General features: G+C 42.8%; 1 protein-coding gene across 1 annotated transcript; it reads left to right on the forward strand.

Moving 5' to 3' along the window:
* Window positions 1-11,378: 11,378 nt before the first annotated feature.
* LOC147443330 (uncharacterized) lies at window positions 11,379-13,433 on the forward strand. The gene has a single exon (XM_086529840.1). It carries the CDS (start codon window positions 11,436-11,438, stop codon window positions 12,945-12,947), a length of 1,512 nt encoding a protein of 503 aa, XP_086385966.1. The 5' UTR covers window positions 11,379-11,435; the 3' UTR covers window positions 12,948-13,433.
* The last annotated feature ends 2,148 nt before the right edge of the window (window positions 13,434-15,581 follow it).

Below are 15,581 nucleotides of genomic sequence, written 5' to 3' on the forward strand. Positions count from 1 at the left end.
ATGACATAATTCATAGATGGAATAAACCTATCAGGAGGTCACGTGACATGTCCAAATCTATGCACAATAGGTGGCTCAGGCTCAGCCACAACCTGTGGTTCCAATCTAACATGTCCTTGCTCCTCTTGAGCCCTGACATTTTGTCTTGCACGTGCAGGTCCATCTTCTTGGAAGACAACTCTTCTAATCTCCTCAACCCTCTCTGGTTTAGAATGATATTTGGATTCATTAAAGTGAACATCATTGCTGCGGACAACCTTTCTGGATTCGGGATCCCAAAGTCTGTACCCCATCTCACCAGAATTACCATAGCCTAGAAAGATGCACTTTCTACTCTTTGGCTCAAGTTTGTTCCTAAATTCCTTTGGAACATGAGTATATGCCTCACATCCAAAGACTCTGAGATGCTTGTATGAGGGCATTTTGCCTGACCATACCATCTCTGGCACTGAATCCTTCTGCAAAACCTTGCTAGGAGATCTATTTACAAGATGAACAGCTGTTGATACAGCTTCAGCCCAAAACCCATTTGGCAGCTGTGCATTAGACAACATACTTCTGACCTTCTCTTGTATGGTCCTATTCATCCTCTCAGCAACACCATTTTGAGGAGGATTGTAAGGAGCAGTAAGTTCATGTTTTATACCTTTTGACTCACAAAAGTCCTGAAAGGCCTTTGAAACATACTCTCCACCATTGTCAGTGCGTAAGCATTTAAGCTTCTTGCCACTCTGATTCTCCACAAGTGTCCCAAACGTTTTGAGAACGCTAAACGCTTCATCCTTGTGCTTGAGAAAGTAAACCCATACTTTCCTCGAGTAATCATCTATAAATGTCATAAAGTAAGAAGCTCCCCCTAGAGATAGGTTAGGCATAGGTCCACACAAATCTTTATGAACAAGTGCCAACTGTGTATCTCTTCTACTGCTTCTATGCTTATGTGGCTGCTGTGTTTGCTTACCATACAGACAATGTTCACAGAATTCAAAATCACTAAATGAAAAACCAGGCAAATAACCAGAACGAGACAAGATTTCCATTCCCTTCTTGGACATATGTCCTAACCGGCTATGCCACAAAGAAACGTTTGGCTGCTCGGTTACATTGATTACATTTTTAGAGACATTTGATACATAAATCATGTAAAGTCCTCTAGACTTTACTCCATGTGCTACTGTCATAGAACCCTTGGATATCTTCCACATGTTCTGTCCAAAAGTGGTGACGTAGCCAGCATCATCAAGTAGACCTGTGCTGATCAAGCTCTTTGTAATTGCGGGAACATGTCTCACATTCTTCAGCGTGAAAGAAGAGCCATTCTGAAACTTCAATTGAACATCTCCAACACCTAAGATCTCACATGTCTGCCTAGTGCCTAGCCGAACATGATCTTTAGTGGTCACATAAGAGGTAAACCACTCCTTGTTTGGAGACACATGAAGTGATGCCCCTGAGTCTATAATCCAGTCACTCAGTGCATTTCCATCAGATGCTGTAAGAAGAGCTGAGTCCATTGTATTCTTCAAGAAGTAGATGTCTCCTGACACTAGACTGTCATCCTCTGCAACAGTGTTTGTCACATTTATTTCTTGAATCTTCACTGAGGACTTGTTCTTCTCACCATGGCCTTCAGCTTTCTCTTTGCCTTTTTCTGCTTTCCATTCTCTGTAGTCTCTTTTCATGTGACCCTTCTTGCCACAATGGTAGCATTCTATGTCACTCTTGCCTTTAGCACTGCGGGACTTGCTACGAGATTGATTCCTCTTTCCACCTTTGTACTTTTCTTTGGTCCTTCCCCTGACAACTAAGGCTGTTCCTTTGCCTTTGTCCATTGTCTTTCTATTGGTTTCTTCAGTAAGCAGACTTCCTTCTACACCTGCCATGTTCAAACCATCTAGAGGTGCAGAATTACTCAAGGCTGTGCGAAAAGTGTCCCAACTTTCTGGCAATGTGATCAACAGGAACATAGCTCTAACAGGTTCATCAAACTTGACACCTTGAGCTGACAACTGACTGTAGATGGTGCTGAATTCATTCAGATGATTGGACATAGGGGTCCCTTATTTCATCTTCAAGTCAACAAGCTTCTTAAGCCAGTATACCTGTGAAGCTGCACTCTGCTTCTCATAAAGATCACTCAGCTTTATCCATGCTTGATAAGCCGACATCTCGTCTGCTACATTGAAGTAAACGCTTTCTGCCAAAGTGAGCATAATGGTAGAAAGTGCCAATTCATCCATTTCGCTCCATTCATCTTCGTCCATATCTTCTGGTTTTATCCCCTTGAGCTTTATAGGTTTTATCTGCTTCTTTTGTACCAACACGTGCCAAATCTGTTTCTTCCACAACGCGAAATTGGTTCCATCCAGCTTCTTGATATTGTAAAGAGCAGTGTCATGTGATCTAGCCATAGCTACACTTCACATTGGTTTACTTTACTGGGAAAAATTCGGCAGAGTTTCCCCTGTAAACTGACCTCTGAACCAATATCAAACTGTCAAATGAACCAAGAAAGCTTCAGATTCTGCATAAATTTTGGCAGAGTCTCCTTTGTAAAATGGCTCTGGTGTACTCAAAAAACAGACCAAAAAACAGCTCAAAAAACACTGTCTCTCTGACACTGTAAGCTGCGGGTAAACCTGTCTTGCACCTGTACTGTCTCTCACTGTCCTGTCACTGTCCTGTAAGCATAGACTGTGACAATGCCTCAACGGAAGTAAAGCAAAGATGCAATCCCAACTGTCTAACTCACAATCAATACATCCTAGCTGCCTATCTAAGGGTGCTCGAGGGATCGCTCCAAGACCTGTATCACCGAAAGGATCTCAACATTCGAGAATCCCCCAGCTCAATAAAACTTCACTCGACCCTCAACAAAGGCTGCAGTAAATCTGACTATACATAGACTTCCCACAAAGTCATACATCCACAAATTTTCCACTATATGTTGTAACCGCTGCGACGGTTGTTTGCTGCGTGACTCACAGCTAGCAAACCCTCAACAGACATACATCATCTCTGACAATACATCCCATGTGGAAGTACCTGCAATGTCAGGATGAAATCTGGAATATCAAGCAGCAAACACAAGCTACCTGATGAACTAGTGGATGTCGCCTACAGTCTGTGTGTAGATGAGCCTGTGTCGTGTGTGACACGCCTCCAAGAACTGTGAGCCATCCTTCGTTGTGTAGACAGCCACAAATCAGCACTTTGGGAGTGCCGATATCCTTAGCACCTTCAGTCGTAGGCCAAAACCCCAAATTTGCAGAGTCGGACCTGCACCCGCCGAGACCACGTAGTCGAAAATGGCCTGCGCAGAACTTTGTCGAAGCCGAACGGTGGTCGAGATGACCTCAGAATGAAAATCTGAGAACACCAAGCCCTACGAGTTCTCCCACAAGATTTGGGGCTGTGTCTTCGCCTGTCGAATTTCACTCCAATCTGAGCTGCTGACTCTAGCCTCCTGCAGTGCTGCCCCGAGCCTCGATCTGAGCTCTGATACCAGTTGAAGGAGTACAAGCGGAAGTGCGACGCGAGAGAGAGTGCGAGAAGAAGAGCACGACGATATGGTGAACTCGCTCTAATGTAACTTTGTAGAGCATAGTGAGTTCTTATTAGGTTTTTACAAAAGAATATGTGTACATACCTGGCGGCCCGCCCACTTACCTGGGTGACCACATTGGGCTTTATACCCCAACACATAAGATAGCCTTTGTTATAGAATGGGTTATATTCGCTTATAGAGTAGTGCTATTCGGCTCGACTAATGCACCTACCACATTCTAAAGGCTGATAAGTCATGCCCTTAAAGGCTATTTATAAGACAATTCTTAGAAATTTACATGGACAACTTATGTGTGCATTTCCTTTTTAAGTAATGAGCACATAGAACACTTGAAGAAGATCTTTGAGAAGTTCATAACATATTGTATGTGCTTGAATCCAGAGAAATATGTCTTCATGGTAAGACAAGGGAAGATTCTATGATACATTGTTTCTAAGAACAACATTTTCATGGATCTAGAGAAGATTCATGTGATTGTAGCTCTACCCAGATAGACAAAAGTTAAGGAGGTATAAGCCTTCAAGGGCCATTATGGTTACTATAGAGGATTCATCTATATGTATGCTATTATTCCCAATCCTCTCTACTCTCTTATCACAAAATTTGAGTGCACCAACAAATGTGAAGAAGCATTCTAGACATTGAAGCAGAGATCGATTTTTGCTCCAACTCTAAAAGCTCTTGAGTGGTGATGAAGATCTTCCATGCTGACATCGATGCATCAGCTTCTGCTGTAGGATGCATTTTATCGTAGCCTAGAGAGAACAACATGGATTTTCCTATAAGCTACTCCAACAGATAGTTGAGTAGTGCAAAAAAGAATGACAAAACCACAGAGAGAGAAGGGTTAGGAATAGTTTATGCCATGAAGAAGTTTAGATACTCTCTTCTCGCGACAAATTTGTGTTTTTTGGTGGATCATCAAGCACTAGTGTACTTGGTGAGAAAACCTTGCAATACAAGGATTTGATTTACTCAGAGATGGAGTTGTCCCTCACACTGATCTTGTAGCACCTTAAAGTAAAGAAACCACATTGATATACCAAACCTTTATTGCACTTAGCGATGGTCATGGTAATTGGCCTGTCAAAGCGCCGGGTCATCAAGTGCGACCTTTACGACTACATCTTGGAGAACTTGGTGGAAGCAAATTTGAAGATAAGTGAAAAGAACAAGTGCTACATGAACGCCATACCCATGTTGATGCACATTTCCTACCAAGCTTTGGGAATGATAAAAGATCTACTGGATATGGAATCCCAGCTAGATCTCCTCCACAAGTCAAAGAAAACCATTCAAGCTGTTGGGCTGTTGGTGGAAGCACTTCGACAACACCTACCAAGAGGAAAACACACAGCTCTAGCTCTCAAGCACCGACAACTAGCAGTGAAGCAACCAAATCATACTTTGAGCTTCACGGAAAAATCAAGAGAAAAGAAGACATTCCATCAGAGTACCAGTTCACCGAAGAAGAAGAAGAGGATGTAGAGATACATCTTATCAGAAAGAAATTGCAGCAGGTAGAGCAAATACCCAAAACACAAATGCAATGCTCAATGGAAGAAGCTCATCAATGAAGGGAGGAATGTCTTAAGAATTTTGAAAGCAAAGGAAGCACAACAAGTGTCCTCTTCCTCTGAGTCTGATGATGTAGAGTTAGATGCAAAACTTGAGCGACTCAAAGAAGAGAGAAGACAGAAGGCTAAAACTGACATCAAATTGACCGGATCTACATAGCCGATACCTATGAAATATCGAAGATTTTATAGATGGGGTGGTGGTGGTGCAACAGCTATCAAAATAAGCAACCTAAAATACAATGAAGACAAGAACTGGCCTCAAATCTAGTGGACACCTGGACTACAATCTGGCTCAACTACGATCTCGCCTGAGTCCGATAAGATCCTCTGGCACTAGAAAACACCTGCAACGCCACATACATGAACAAGAAAATGTGGAAAATAGAGATCATTAAGGTAGAAAGAGACAAGGCAACTAAGAATGAGAGAGAGAGAGAGAGAGAGAGAGAGAGAGAGAGAGAGAGAGAGAGAGAGAGAGAGAGAGGGAGGGAGGGAAATCTCAAAAAGGCTCTCCATGCTAATAACAAACTACCAAAACAAGTGACCAAGGGTGGTCCCCACCAACATAAAACTGACCTGCCTCAATGGATAGATCCAAGGTACACATAAGTACAACTGCTAATGCCATATAATCTTGCACATAAGACCACTGACACGGCCTCAACAGGGGCTACCCTAGTCTCTTATGAAAGCAAGGCTATGTGGGATCTCCTCCTAGCAAGAGAACTGATCCGGGCGGAGAGACATGTCTCAAGACATGGTTGCCATATAGAGAGCATGGAACATCTCCTCTCCATTGCATGCACCTCGTATCTGCTATTGAGCATTTGGATGATCACAATGTCTGTGTGTAGATTCTCTGAGGGAAAACCTTGAGCTAAACGTGGCTAGACATATCCCGACATGAGAAAACACCCTCACTCCAGGCCGGGCATAGCCACAAAACGGCCCTCACTCCTTATCACTTGTCCTTGGGAGAAACCAGAACTGACTAGTTGAGTCCATAGAAATGTCATAACTCTAACAACATCAAGCTATTATCGATACAAGGTATAGCAACGAGAAGCCCATCAACACCGTGAGTGGGGGTGGGCACGTTGGGGTTTAGAGTGACGTGGAGGTTGGGTAGGAACTCTTGGACCATCTACTCCAAATCATGGCATGAAAGAGATTTCTCTTGACAAACAATCCCCACCAAACGCTAGATAAAAACTATTTGTAAATGTCTATCTGAGGCAAAGCATCTTTCACTTTTACGAAAGGTACTAAGTTATAAGTCTTACTCTTTTTCCAAGAATCAATCTCTAATTTCATCACACTCTCCCATTTTACCTTGTCTAGACACTCTCGAGAAACACAACTCTCATCTGGCTCAATCAGTTTCAAGAAGGGGGCAATAGATTTTCATTGTTGGGTAACGTTTGTCAATATCACCAATCATGATGCATTGACAAATCAAGGCACCATGGATGCAAAGAGGCCAGCACTAAAGACGACATTCGTCAATGCTTTTGATACATACAAATGGCTCTCAATGCCTATGGATGCCCAACAAGACAACAATTGAGCACACTATGTAGACATTTTACTACAATTCTAAAGAGGAACAACTGCATGAGATTATAGTGTTTGTTAAAAAAATTTGCACACACACGTTTTTGAACTTTCATTAATTAAATCACTGAGAAAGCTAATTGCAATTGATAATACAAATGTTTCTACATGGCAAAAGAACCTAGGCTTACTATAATAAGGATGTGGTCACACGAAGCATAGTTATCAGTAAGATGTAGATGATGCAACTATGCCAAAACCGGCATAGTTACAAAAGGCCTTGCATAGCTGCATATAAGACAAATAACGGGTGCACGTGCGACCATGCATAAGGCACAATTATATCAAAAAATAATTGATAACTATGCATTGCATGACCATTGCCTAATACCACATGTAGTCTAAATTTTTTTCAAATCCACAGCTTTCGGAGGAATTAGTGTTAAAATTTTGCGAAGATGAGCAATTTAGTTTTTTCTTTTTTTTGAAACAAGTAAATTTTCATGTAAAGCAAATGAAGCAACTTTTTCACGTGTTAATTGCTTGACAAGAATGGCACTAATATGTAATAACTATATATTACACAACAATGAAAACCATTGCAAACAATTCTAATTTTCCAAACAAGGTTTTCATATTGTAGCAAAGGGTCCAGTCTCTCTGTCCACAATGGACACATTAAGGTGCCAAGGTGGGAGTTGCTTTTGACTCTAATTCAAACTCCCAGTTGTCCTGACGACAGGCCGACCATTGCAAAGTCATGGCAAGTGTGTGTGAAAGCACGAGACCGTGGCATGCATATCCACCTCAAGCTAGGTGCCACTTGTCAGAGCTTTACACGTCAGAGAGCTTTTTCTATGGAGGCAAACACTCAGCCAATCATCGGCAGTGGAAAAGGCACGAGCCATTTTTAATTAGTTTGTCCTGGAGCCGTCTTTTGCAGCAGATGGAAATGGTGCGGCTCTCAATCAATAGATGTTGCTCATTTGCTGAGTAGACGACAAATCACACATGGCACGATCCATTGCCCAATTATTGTTGGCAACTTGGCAGCTCCAAGATGTGTCACACGCTGGACCTTTTCTCCACGTCAGCTCCTCCTCCCTCTTCTCTGAGCTTTCTTCACACGACAACTGTTCATTCCATCTTGAGAGGTTCACACGCTAAAACAATGCATTCATCACTTGTTAACATCAAGAATTGCAATGGTCACCTCATGGCCTAGTGCTTTGTCTTGCTCACCACCCACCACATCCTAGAATCAAGTTTCTTGCAAGATTTAAGGTCACAAGTTATTACTTCTTAGAAAGCAAATCTCTCTCTCTCTCTCTCTCTCTCTCTCTCTCTCTCTCCCCGCTTGCGTGCGCGCACACACACCCACCCTCCCACCAATGGAATGTAATTTTTGCCACCTTGATATGTAGTCATGATCACACACACCCACACAATTGTAGACATAAAATGCAATTTTGAATATTGAAATGTAGGTCTATTTTTCCGTAGCCAGTTATGTCAAGGAGATAATCAATTCAAAGATTCACTTGCAATGTTGGATGAGCCACAACAATATGGTTTCTTTGTGATATCATCAAATTCAAGTGAGGGGAATCTTAAGTTCTATTTAAGTTCTATTTGGTAAAGAGAAGAGGACGTGGGCCAAGTGTGTGTGGTGTAGCTTAAAAGTTAGCTGTACCTTTGAGCACATGCCAATCAAAGAAGTCAACTCAATAATGCACACACAAAGCTTGTATAAGCAAAAGCTCAAGGCCACACAACACACAAGGTAGTATTACTTAGTGTGCAAATACACATATAAGCTTGCTCTTGAAAGATGGCCGCATATGGAATGCACAAGGAAGAAAACCACCATAATAGCGCTACTTATGTAGATTTTATGGGTTTGAAGAAAGCATGGATGCATGTTAGATTGACGCAAAGACTCGTGATTTTTGTTGGTTCGCAGTCCGAAACTAGATTTTGGAATGTGGACATTGAGATTAGGGTTCGGTTGGGCTTGGGTTCAATGGCTAAAAAATGGTCAATTTTATGAGGTTTTTGGAACTGAAATTGGGGGAAGGTGTGAGGGGCATTGTCCCATAAGCATTCCCAAAGAAAAGTCTTGTGGGTATATTTGTAAAAATGGTTACCCCATGTAAGCATGATTTTGAGCTTGCCTTGAACAAAACTGGGACATTTACAAAAGTTTTAGTATAAATACCGGCAAACGCTTCAATTTTTGACGTGAACACCGAGAGAATTTCAAGTTTGCCCTTATTTTCTTTGGTTAGGGAAAATATATATTTCTAGCCTTGGAGTGGAGCTCTTGGAGCTTGTTGGCTGCGTTGATGCTCATCACCCCTTCCATGCAGAAAAATATTGTGTCGGTACTACCATGGTGGCTTGTCGACGACTCTTATTGGAGGACATTCACACATAGGGAAATACACATGGTGGATGGTGGAGAGGAGTCACATGTGATTGTGTGGTTCACCTTGTTGCAAATAGAATGAACTACCCTTTTTTTAAGGCTATTTTGGGACCGAACCTTCAAAAAGGGAAGAAGAGGGTTATTTTGAAACATCTTCAATTTTTTAATTCATATCCTTGTCGGTATATGTGTCTGTGTATGCATCAGAATCCTACTTTTCCAAAGTTTAAATTTTGGATCCACCTCTCCAATCTAATGGATCGACCATGGGAAACTTATAGTACCAGGTAACCAGGTAGGTGTACGAAAGTTTTTTTTTTTTTTTTTTTGAAAGGATAGATAAGCATATAAGATAGAGGTAGGCCCCTAGAGTACCGAGATCATTTGATTTTCACCCGCTCAACTTCGAAGGTGGAAAAAAAAGCTGCAACTACATGATTAGAACACACAAATAGAGTGCAAAACTATTGCATGAGGCCTATGATAGTTAGAGTGCAAAACTATTGCATACTAGAGGGCAAGCCTCAACACTATCTAACACGGGGTCTTAATGAGGCCTAGGCGGTGATCAATGGAGGGGCTTGTTGCATGCGAATCTTGAGGCAAGGGACGGCCTTAAAAAAACCAATGCGTGGGCAACGGCCCGGGATTTGAACCAACCACCTCACGGAGGGAAGCTTGATGAGCTAACCACACGGGCGGGTGAGAAACCATTGCGAGTTTACTTTTCAACATCGAACGTTTGACGCGCCGGTTTTTGTGTTTGCACTTCCTCGCATTGATCCCACCGCTTTAGCTTCATTTAAGACTCCGTGTTAGATAGTGTTGAAGGAGAGCAAGTAGCTTTGATGCCATGGCTCCTATGATCTATTGCAAGAATAATACATATTGAAGGCATTGGGGGAACCAAAATGAGATCTAAGGGTGTGGGGATTCAGGTTGTCCGTTGCACATTTGTAAAATTGAGAAATTTTGTAATTTGGGGCAAAAAGTAAATTTGGCTAGGCTTGTAGATTCGGGCCGATTCATACCTCGTATCTTGAACCCACAACCTCCTCGTAGCGAGCCATGTGCTCTAACTGCACCACCCACACGCATTTATTGAGATATGGAGATTTGGGTGTGTTCAATTTAAATGCGGGTGGGTTTGTAAATTTAGGTTGCTCGTGCTATCAAATCCGACGGATAACAATCCCCCGCCCCCCCCAAGGACTAAGTAACACAGGGTCTTGAAGAAAGCTTGAGCCATGGGATCGACGAGAGGAAAAGGTTGCCCAACCGTCAGATCTGTCCGAGTTTACTTTTCAACATTTTGGTTTACCTTACATATTTTTGTTTTCCCCTCTTGGACAACCAAACGCTTGCGTGCACGGGATATAGCATGTGCCTCTCACGATTGCCACCTGGGTTCAAATCTTTCTCACGTCATCGAGTTGACTTTTTGACCATCGATCGTCAACCTCGAGATCCCCCCCTCCCCCCTCTCGTGATTATTTGACACCACTTATGTCGGGTGGGATCAATGGTCGGTATTAATTGGGGGCGATGGGATTGGTTTTGCGCCGTTCGATGACAAATTAATCCCCAAGTGATCGTCATGTGATCACAATCAAAGTGAACCCCAAGGAAACTCAATGTGAACATCAAGCGATCGTCAAGTGATCCCCGTGTGATTCCCAATTGAGATGTGATCACCCTGTGAACCTACCTATTCCAAAGTGATCATCGTGTGACGCCAACCATTCTAAAGTGATCTCCAAATCACCGTGTGACCCCAACCATTCCAAAGTAATCTCCAAGTGAACACCGTATGATCCCCACCCCGTCACTTTTGCCATATGATACTATGTTCTCACCCTCTTTTCAAGTGGCGCGATAGCTTAATGAGAGAGCCGACGTCTCTAGTGTGGGAGGTGGTGGACTCAAATTGTGGGGGCAGACCGACCAGAATCTTTTTACTCTTGGGAATAAACGGACGGTCCACATCTTTCAGAGATCCTGGACCGTCGATCCCACCTAACAAGGTGGTGTCAAATAGTCCCATTGCCCCCCAGATACCACCGCTCCGGGTCTTTGTTACTTAGTCCCCATCCTCAAATTTTCCCTCCAGCATTAATTTCATTTGAATTGGAATTTGGCACGTGTGAACACCAGCCTATGCTGGAGATGGCGTTTACCACTTCTTTGCGTCCACGTCATTCGAGCTCCCGCTTTATAAAAAAGGCGCAGGAGCCGCACCCGACTCTTCTCCTTCTACGTTCTTCGAAGTTCGGCCCCTCCTCCTCACGCATCCCTCTGTGTTTTCATGGCCATTTCCACTGCTGCCAACTCCACCCCTCCTGCCTTCCTTCTCTTCGAATTCGTGCTTGCCAGCTCCTGGACATGGTTTGCCTTGCTCCTGGCCACCATTGCTACTACCCTCCGTGCCCTCAGGCTCCGCTTCCCTCGGTCGCTTGCCTCAGAAGCCGCGTCTACACCTGCCATTTCTTTTCTCCCCGACACATCAAAAACTCGAACTTGCCCTTCCTTCCCCGCTTCTCTGCAGCACAGCTTCAAACGACGTGCTGGAAGCAAGAGCACCTCTGCCTTAGAGAAGCTTCTGCACAGAAATGGAGGAAATTTTTGGCGCTCTGGGATTGAGGTGCTCTCATCTGTTCTGGATGTTGAGCCGTCGTCAAACTTGAAGAGGATAGCTTCTGCTTCGAAGGTTTTCCACGGCCAGAATGGATGTGCCAAGATGCATCAGAGGCCAGGGCCCTGGGCTACAGTTGACTCCGACAAAACCACGCGTGTGTCTTCAGAAAAGAAGCAGTTGCATTCGGCTAAACAAGTTGTGGATTCGGGCAATGTATCAGGAATATTGGGGCAAGGGTTGAAGTTCCAATGGGAAATTCGGGCTGAGGAGATTGGGGATGCATGCATACGGTCTTCAATGGCCGAAGATCAAGACTGCGCAAATGATTGTGCTCTGTGGTTACCCACTTGGGCTCATTCTCTGTGTGCCCCGTCACAACTCAAGTGGCCCTCCATGCCCCATGCTGGGGAAAACGTCTTGCCAGATTTAATGGCGTCATCATGCTTTGAAAAGCAGTTCGGCTGGGACAAAGTGTTAGATAACAAGCTTGGGTTCCCCTGGAGGTTGCCCTCTGGTACTGTTTCTGAACCTTATATAAAGAGCAGAAATGTTGTCAGAATGTGGAAGGATCTGCCGCAGAAGTTGATAAGAAGGCTTGATCTTGACGAATCGTCCACGCTTGCCCTTGACACATATTTTCAAGAAGGGTTAGCGTGTACTGGCGATTTTGCAGGTAAGCTCTCCATGTGGGAGCTTGATCAAAGAGAATGCCTGAGAGATTCTGCAGCATTTGCAGAGCCGGTGTTGGCCACCACAATGAATTTTGAGCAATGCACCACTGTGGTCGGAAGTGCAACCAGCATTGGCCTTTGGGATCAGAGATCTGCTTCATTATCAAATGTCAATTTCACAGGCATGCCGTCTGTTCCTCTTTATGGCCTTAAAAGCAGAGGAAATGGGCTTTGCATTGCTTCTGATGATGGAATTGTATCAATGTATGACCTCAGGAAGCTTTGCGGTGGGCCCATCCTTTCGGGTATTGCACCCAAGAGGCAACTAAATCTTGCAACATCAGATTATGATTGCACATTTTGGGAAAAGTTTGCAGGCGTTGCTGAACAGGAGGATGAAGCTGATTGTGACTTTGCGATGGAGGTCCAAGAGGATGGATCAAACACATGCAGCTCTTTGATGTCGAGGCTGACCACCTCATTTGTAAGAGCAGTGACATTTATGTTATAAGGATGTTGAATAACACTCAAAATGCGAGAACAGGAATGGTATTGGCCACCTCCTTCAAATCAGGCATGGAGTCTTCATGCTCGGCACTACTCAAAAGGAAGCGGAGCTGGGCTCTTGCTCACTTGACTCAACAGAGATACGTTCAATCTGTTGGAATGTCGTGCAGATTCCGGGTTGAAAAACTCGTTTGTGCCATGCGAGTGCACACATGCACCTCACCGCTGTTTAGTGAGGGAGACCTAACATGTCATTTATACACACAGCCTCCATGACTATTTACAAGTCTCCTCTGTTTTTAGGAACAAAATTCCTGACTTTGTTATATATTTTTGGCATGCAGTGCATGCTGTCATTGCTGACATTCTTTTAACCAATAAAAGCCTATAAATTTGTACAGAATTGGCTTCTAAATTTTTTTCTGGAAATAGTCTTTGTACATAACTTGCTGCATAATTTTTGTTTTTGGCTTGTCATGCCAATGGCAAAGGCTTTAGCGTTCATTTTGTTCTTTTAATCTTTGGAGATAAGGCAATCATTGTCTTTAAGTGTGTGTGGGTTATCATGGATTTAATTTCTTCCCCCAAGTAAATATTATCATCAAAGACTAAATCAAGTAAGAGTGATGATGCTTCGAAGGAGAAGCTCCTTTTGCAAAATTATGCTCTCACTCGTCATACAAAGTGAGCTTATACATCCCACGGCACAAAATACCGGATGTAACAATTTCATCACTAAAACTAAGTTCATAAATTGTGCAGTTGTCGTCCACAAATTTCACAACAAGCCCAAGTCTAGCAAGTGCAGATATAGACAAATGTTATTTTTTATCCCAGGTACATAAAGTGCATCAACAAGTGTGTGAAAGAACTTCCAATATCAATAGTTAGTACAATCTTTGCAACCCCCTAGATCGGATAAGAGGCATTGTTGGCACACGTGACTGTATTTCCATGAGGCACAGCTTTGAGAGAGGTAAACAAGTCACGATGTAAGGTAATGTGCTTTGTAGCATCACTATCAAAGTACCACACATGTGAATCTGCAGCAACTGATATACATGCATCATGGACAGAAGAATCATAAGTTCACTTTACACTAAATGCCCACTTTGCATCTATTTCAGCATCACAATCTCCTTTCACAGAAGATTTTACAATAGTTGCACTTATAGTGAAACCAACCTCTGCAACTATTGTGGTGGAACAAGTCTCTTTCTTCTTAGCCTCTGCAACTATTGTGGTGGAACCAGTCTCTTTCTTCTTGGCCTCTTTTGCCTTCAATTTTGGACTTTGCTTGATCAAGTAATCATTAGCTTAACAATAATGGCAACACATCTTCTTTTTGCCCTTTTCACCAAAATTCCCAGACGAGGTATTGCGAGTAGAAGCATTAGGAAAAGGTGATTTGTCACTCGCTGAAGAACCATAAGAAGTGGCTACATTGCTGTTACCACCTTTTCTTTGAGCAACAATAAAAACTTATTCAACTGCATGATATTTAGACTTGTTCTTTCTTGAAAGCGACTCTTGCAACAGCAATGTGCATAATGCATCAAACGTGACAACATCAAGATTTTCTTGGGTCATACGTCTCCAAGTACTAGCAAAAGTATGATAAGCATACGGAAAAGCATCAAGAACAGCTTGCACAAGGAAATTGTCAGAATTGACTTCGCCTATAGAAATGAGTTGCGTATTAATATCCTTGATACTAGCAAGGAAAGTATGAATGTCATCTTCCTCATGCATAATCTTTGACTCCAGCTCTTTACGCAACATGCAATTTTAGTGTCATTGCGACTTGCATAAAGACCAACCAGAATCTCCCAAGCATGTTTAGCTGATTTAGCTGAGTGAATGTGAGGAGTGATAGTAATGCAATTAATGCATGAGCCTATGCATCTCTAACATCCCAATACACCTGCTCAACCGCAAGCAAAACAACTCTAGCAGCAAGCAATCATGCCACCAAAACCTGCAACATCCTCAACAATGTCTACATCCACAAAATCAGGATGTACATCAATGCCCTGCACAACATTCCAAATGCCCTTTGACACAAGAACATGTTGCATCATATAAGATCACATTGGGTAATTGTTCCCATCTAATTTATCCTCAACAACAAATATCTTGAACACATCTGTGCTATTGTCAGCCATGGCAAGTGCTTGCACTTGATGTGAAAACTGCTCGAAAAGAGGAGAAACAAAGCAGGACTAACACATGCTATATAGCACAACCCAAAGAAGACTATAAGAAACCTATTAGACAAAAAATAGCGTCGAATTTTTTTTTGCACAAAAGGACTACCTGTAGTGGAAACGGAGACCGAAATGAGCATGAATCAAAATTTTAAGTAGAACATGCTCTAAGAGCTCGTCCAAAGTGTCTGTCAACCTGATGACACTCACCAATCTTACCTAAATATGAGAAAGTGAGCAAGCGTATGTTGGCGACTATGCTCGAGAGAACATAACCTGCTCTAATACCAATTGTTGGAAATAGGGTTGCAAGGAAACACAGCAGCTTGGAGAAGATGAAGAAGCTCAAGGCACCTAACAGAGAGTAGTATTGCTTCGTGTACAATGGAAAGATAAGTTAGTTGTAGAATGATGGACGTATATACAATGCA

The sequence above is a fragment of the Adiantum capillus-veneris genome, chromosome 14, assembly GCF_014529385.1.
Source record: "Adiantum capillus-veneris isolate H3 chromosome 14, ASM1452938v2, whole genome shotgun sequence".
Classification (NCBI taxonomy): domain Eukaryota; kingdom Viridiplantae; phylum Streptophyta; class Polypodiopsida; order Polypodiales; family Pteridaceae; genus Adiantum; species Adiantum capillus-veneris.

Bases quoted from the DNA above. Each gene is read 5' to 3' on its own strand.
- LOC147443330 (XM_086529840.1), top strand. From the start codon at position 11,436: ATGGCCATTTCCACTGCTGCCAACTCCACCCCTCCTGCCTTCCTTCTC.